General features: G+C 33.8%; 1 protein-coding gene across 1 annotated transcript in view; it reads right to left on the bottom strand.

Moving 5' to 3' along the window:
* Nucleotides 1-606: 606 nt before the first annotated feature.
* IQCM (IQ motif containing M) overlaps nucleotides 607-6,742 on the bottom strand; it is a 381,316-nt gene continuing 375,180 nt past the window's right edge. Inside the window, 1 exon segment of the mRNA XM_026454113.1 lies at nucleotides 607-722. Within this exon segment, the coding sequence (XP_026309898.1) occupies nucleotides 607-722 (116 nt within the window).

Genomic DNA, 6,742 nt, shown 5'->3' with positions numbered 1-6,742 from the left:
AAGGCATAGCAACTCAAGAATACTGTATATTGCTTCTCACCTTTTTACTTTAGAGTGAGCAATGAGCAGGGAAAAATAATACCATGACTTCACCAAAAATTAACACAGTTTAAAACAACCATTTCCAAAAACTTTACGTGATAAAGGACATTATGGAAAACAAAGAAATTGTTTGACATATATGATTTCAATGAAACATCACACCTTTTTAAAGAATAAAATGACACATAACACCTTTCTAAAGAATAAAAAAGATGAATCCAACAGTATTGTATATGAGATTCATGAGTTTTATAAATAAGAATTTTAAAGTTTCTTTGTTATTTATTGGTAACGGAACAACATAAATTATAGTCTAATGAAAAGAGTACTTGACACTATGCAGGTTCACTTCATTATGATAAAACAGATTTTTTTATGGAGATCAGATGAATGGTGTCCATCCAAAGATACTAGAAATTATAGATAAACTTGTCAAAGTTCTTTGTATATTCAAAGATTTTTATCCTTTCTTCCTACTGATATAGAATTGATCCATCTCCAATATTAACTTGTCTCTTTGGGTAGAGAGGTTTAACTATTACAGGTAATAATATGTTGGAAACATCATTCAACTTTACAAGACTTATAATGTTGTCTCATTTTCCTTTCTCTTATGGAACTGGCCACCAACTTTCCAACAACCTGGATGTTAGCTCGTTTGAGTACTGGATGTCCATTCACTATAACACAAAACATACAGTTACATTAATACATTTTCAATTAATATGATAGCAATATATCATGCTTTTGAAATTCTATAAGTTATAGGAAACTAATTATGGTTGTATTAGAACATGCAAAAGATTGGACTTGGACTCTTTTCCTTCAGGTGTAGAGACTCTACAGGTGTAGAGACGCACCTTATATATCATGTGAAGAGACAAAAAGTTACTGTTAGACCAAAGCATTGATGGAAGGGATGGGTGAAACTGGGTTCCACTAATATACAGAATATAGCCCTCTGTATCTGTGGGTTCTCCAGTAATGGATTCAAAGAACTACAGATAAAAACTATTCAAAAAAAGAAATTTCACAAAGTTCTAAAAGGCAAAACTTGAATTTGCTACACAAGTACTATGTTGAATCCACATGAGTGAAGAGGTGTGTAGCTATTGTATTAGATATTATGTGTAACCTAGAGATGATTTAGAGTATATGGGAAGATGGGTATAAATTATATGCAAATACTGCCCCATTTGATATAAAGGACTTAAGCATCTGTGGATTCTCACATTCGAGGGAGATTTTGGAATCAATTTCCTACCAGCCCTGAGGGAAAATCTTATTTGAAATAAATTAGATGCAACACATGTTTGCTTTTAAGACAAACAGTATTGACTTTTTTACATTACAGTGTAATCAGTTCTGATAATGATATTTAAATTAAGCCACTATTCATATAGATTGCTTGTAGAGATCCATCTTTATGTATAAAATGACTTTGTAATTAATAAATAAAGGGTATAGATTTACTGTGGCCACCATTATACAAAGAAATAATTTACAGATAAGGTAGTATATATTTGCTGTTTAGGTCCTATAGTTGTTATTAAACAAAAACATAACCAGTTGCCAAAAACCAGTTAAAATTATAAGAAGAACAATCAACATGGCTAAAAGGAAATTAACGACTTGAGGTGTTATAAGAAACAAGGCATTGTTTCTGGGTTAATGTATCTCCATATTGTTATTACACAATGAGCAAGGCCTTATAACCACAAGATTAAATTGGGCCACATTAAAAAAGGACCTGAATAGGCATTTTTCAAAACAGATATAAAAATGGACAATAGGTATATGAAAATGTACTCAACATCATTAATCATTAGGGAATGCAAATCAAAACCACAATGAGATATCACCTCAGACCCCTTCGGATGGCTATTACCAAAAAGTCTAGAGATAACAAACGTTAGCAAGAGTGTGGATAAAAGGAAATACTTGTACACTATTGGTGGAAATTGAGATTGGTGTAACCATTCTAGAAAACAGTATGGAATTTCCTAAAGTAATTAAAAATAGAACTACCACAAGATCCAGCAATCCCTCTTCTGGGCATATACCCAAAGGAAATGAAATCACCACCTTGTAAGATTATCTATACGTCCACATTCACTGCAGCATTATTCACAGTAGCCAAGATATGGAAACAACCTTAATATATGTCAGTGGACAAAAATAGATTAAATAACTATAGCATATATATACAATGGAATATATTATTTGGCCTTAAGAAGAAGGAAATCCTGCCATTTGCCACAACATGAGTGAACTTGAAAGATATTAACTGAAATAAGCCAGACACAAAAAGAAAAAATATTGCATGATTTCACTTATATGTGGAATCTGAAAAAAAAAGAGTCAAATATACAGACATAGAGAATAAAATTGGTTAGTAGAGGTGGAGGATGGAGAGGAAATGGGGGAAAGTAGCTCAGGGATCACAAAGTAGCAGATGTGTAAGATGAACAGGTCTGGAGATCTAATGTACAACCTGAGGACCACAGGCAATACAATTGTACCATATTTGGGATTCCCACTAAAGATTCCACTTGCTCTTGTAGCAAAAACAAAATAAATGGGAGAGATGATGGCTATGTTGCTTCACTATAGTATCTATTTTATTATTTATATGTATCACATTACATCATGTTGTTTACTTTAAATATACACCATAAAACTTATATTTTTAAACTGAAAAATTAGGCCACAGTAAGAGCATTTGCGAAACAATTAGTAGTTTTCATTCTTAGTGAGATCACAGGGAAAGGCAACCACGAATTAGTGTCCTAATCCTAATTTACCACAGCTATACTAGAAAAGCATGAGATATGCATCCTAGTTCTTGAAATGAGATCTTCAGATTAAGTGCTTTCCTATTATGAATTTCTTTGATAATACCAAGTGTATATTTCAGCAAGCAAGAGATACCTAAAATATAATATTACTCAAAGGAATTAAAATAGAAAGAAATGTGAAAATAAGGGCCCAAGTTCTTGTTCTTAAACATTTCTGAGTGAATCCAGGTTTGGTACTCAATCTTAGTTTTCCTACTTTTGAAATTGGGGGTAATACCTGTCTTGTTCAGTTACTGAAAGGACCGAAAACTATATGTCAAAAGATATATTTCAAGTAATACTTCATGAATATCAACTCTTCAATTGTAATTAATGTACCACACTAATGCAACGTGTTAATAATAGAGGAATCTATTAATAGGGCTGGGGTGCAGGTGTGAGAGTACATGGGAACACTCTACTTTCCATTCAATATTTCTGTAAACCAATATTTCTGTAAAAGTAGAATAATGATAATACTAAAAGCTTATTAATTTAAAAACAGATATGTGTCTGACAGTTTATAAGTATTTAAAAAATAGTTGCTGGATTATTGTCTACCCTATGATACCATAAAATAAGCGTTTTAAAGAAATTTCACTGACAATTATATTATTATTATTTCATAAACATTTAAAGGATAATTTCCTTTAGGAAGAATTAAAAATATAAATACACATAGTACATCTTTAATCTTTAATATTTACAAAGTAAATGTTCTTGACCTTCATTTTTGTCATATGGCAGAATAGACTCAGAGAACAATCCTTTTGATAAAAACAAGTCAAATCCTGGATAATCTATTAAATGTATTTTAACTTCATTGCTAAGCTGGCAAAGAGGGAAAAAAATGCAAAACCCAAAAACAAAGTGAAATCAGTATGCTTAGTAAATATTTGAAATGCCAAGCCAGTTTTTTTGGTCGTAGGTTGGGGACAGAGAATAAAGCATAGGATCCACCCAAAAGAGGGAGTTTATCATGAAAGCACAGTGGACAGTATATCATGATATACTCTTATGAGTATATCATGAGACCACAGTGGAGGGCTGTGCCATCAGAGTGAGTGGAAATGAGAAAGAGAGAGAGAAATGGGTTGAGGGGTAGGGAGGAGGCAGGAAAGGAGGGAGAGAGCGAAAAGTAAAAAGGAAGAAAAAATGAAAAAAACCTAAAGAAGGGGATATCAAGGAAATTTCCCTGTTTCCATAAGGTGGGTAGAGAGATCATAAATAAGCCCAAAGCTGGCCCTTGTTTTGGTGTTCTAGTTCATGTCACTTGTGTGATCCAAAAATATCCCAAATAACTTTAATGTTTGTTGGTCCCCAAGAACAAATAAAAAACCCCTCTAGAGGAAAGTAACTTCAACAAAGGTCTTTAAAATATGTCATAAAAGCATATTTTATTAACCCATAGTGTATTACAATGTTTTTTTCAATGCAAAAGCAGTACCTATAATAGTGGTATTTTAAAGTTATACAGATAGAAACACATGTAAAATATTAAATACCAAAATATTAATGATGAGTTTAGCTATAATTTAGCCTTATATTTTTTGCTTATCTACATTTTTGATGGAAAATATTATTTATGTAAAAATAGCAATATTAGAGATTTAAGCTTCTAGATTGGAATGCATCATAGAAAGTAATTTTTATTGTAGATAATTAGGAAAAATCAGAAAAAACATTTTTGTTTCTATTTCAACAATTTAAAGAAATGGTTTGAAATTGTGAAAATGTTCAAATAAAATAGATAATATGCTGAATACATAATTTATAGGCTGGATTTTCAGACATGGGATTTTTTTTTCTCAAAGGTTCAAAGTATGATTGTGTCCTATGTTTTCTTTTAAATGACCTACAAATTTTTATATTCACAAGTCCATGTTATTATTTTTCATGCAAATTCCATGACCTGCTCAAGGTTATATATCGTTTCACACTATTGACTACTTCTTGTGAATAATTTAAAATTAATCTTTGTAGAGCAACTTGGAAAGAAAACAAACACAGATAATTTTGCAAAATAAAATAAGCATTTAGGTCATTGAGTATCTACTGAGTCCTGTTTGTTTAGATTCATGCTAAGTGCTATGGGGTGATATAAAGGGCACTAGCTGAGAGCTTTCTGTGTCTCCATTTCCTAATCAAGAAATAAACAAGAGAAGAAAACACTACAATTATTATATTACTCACAGTCATCTAGTTAAAAAAAATAAAGTGAATGCACTACCTAACATGGTTATCAGGATCTGTGCATCAGATGATTATCATAATCAACATAAAGCAAAATATACTTCTAGATGGCAATTAATGTACATAAGTATAGTCAGCCTTCTGTACCTCAATTCAACTAACTGTGAATCTAACATTTTTGGAAAAATACAATAAAAATAACACTACAACAATAAAAAGCAAAATTTAAAAATGCAGTACAATACATATCTATATGGTATTTGCATTGTATTAGGTATTATAAGTAATCTAGAGAACATTTAAAGTATCCAAGAGGATATATGTATGTCATATGCAAATACTACATCATCTTTTATAAGAAACATGAGCATCTGTGGGTTTTGGTATGCTCAGGAGGTCCTGGAGTCAATTCTCTGCATATACCAAGGCACTTATAATATGGTTTGGCTTTGTCCCCACCCAAATCTCAGCTTGAATTTTAGCTCCCAGAATTCCCATGTGTTGTGGGAGGGACCCAGGGGAGGTAACTGAATCATAGGGGACAATCTTTCCCATGCTATTCTCATGATATTGAATAAGTATCATGATATTGAATAAGATAATGGGTCTATCAGGGGTTTCTGCTTTTGCTTCTTTCTCATTTTCTCTTTCTGCTACCATGTAAGAAGTGCCGTTCACCTCCTGCCATGATCCCGTGGCCTGTAAGTCCAATTAAACCTCTTTTTCTTCCCAGTCTTGCATATTTCTTTATCAGCAGTGTGAAAACAGACTAAGACAATAAATTGGTACCAGCAGAGTCGGGGCATTGCTGAAAAGATACCTGAAAATGTGGGAGCAACTTTGGAATTGTGTAACAGGCAGAAGTTGGAACAGTTTGGAGGGCTCAGAAGAAGACAGGAAAATGTGGAAAAGTCTGGAACTTCCTATAAACTTGTTGAATGGCTTTGCCCAAAATGCTGATAGTGATATGGACAATAAGATTCAGGCTGAGGTGGTCTCAGATGGAGATGAGGAAGTTGTTGGGAACTGGAGTAAAGGTGACTCTTGTTATGTTTTAGCAAAGAGATTGGTGGCATTTTGCCCCTGCCCTAGAGATTTGCAGAACTTTGAATTTGAGAAAGACGATTTAGAGTATCTGGTGGAAGAAATTTCTAAGCTGCAAAGCATTCAAGAAGTGACTTGGGTACTGTTTAAAGCATTCAGTTTTATAAGGGAAGCACAGCATAGAAGTTTGGAAATTTTGGAGCCTGAGTATGCAATAGAAAAGAAAACCCCATTTTCTGGGGGACAAATTCAAGCTGGCTGCAGAAATTTGCATGAGTAGCAAGGAGCCTAATGTTAATCCCCAAGACCATTGGGAAAATATCTCCAGGCCATGTCAAAGATCTTCATGGCAGCCCCTCACATCACAGGCCTGGAGGCCCCAGAGGAAAAAGTGGTTTTGTGGGTGGGGTCCAGAGTCTGTTTGCTGTGTGTAGCCTAGGAACTTAATGTCCCAGCTGCTCCAGTCATGGCTGAAAGGGGCCAACATACAGTTCAGGCTGCAGCTTCAGAGGGTGCAAGCCCCAAGCCTTGGCAACTTCCATGTGGTGTTGAGCCTGTGGGTGCACAGAAGTCAAGAAGTGAGGTGTGGGTACCTCTGCCTATTTCAGAAGATGTATGGAAATGTC

This window comes from Piliocolobus tephrosceles, chromosome 3 (assembly GCF_002776525.5).
Source record: "Piliocolobus tephrosceles isolate RC106 chromosome 3, ASM277652v3, whole genome shotgun sequence".
NCBI classification, from domain to species: domain Eukaryota; kingdom Metazoa; phylum Chordata; class Mammalia; order Primates; family Cercopithecidae; genus Piliocolobus; species Piliocolobus tephrosceles.
The sequence above is the reverse complement of the archived record's forward strand: the minus strand, read 5'-3'. Positions and strand labels throughout refer to the sequence as shown.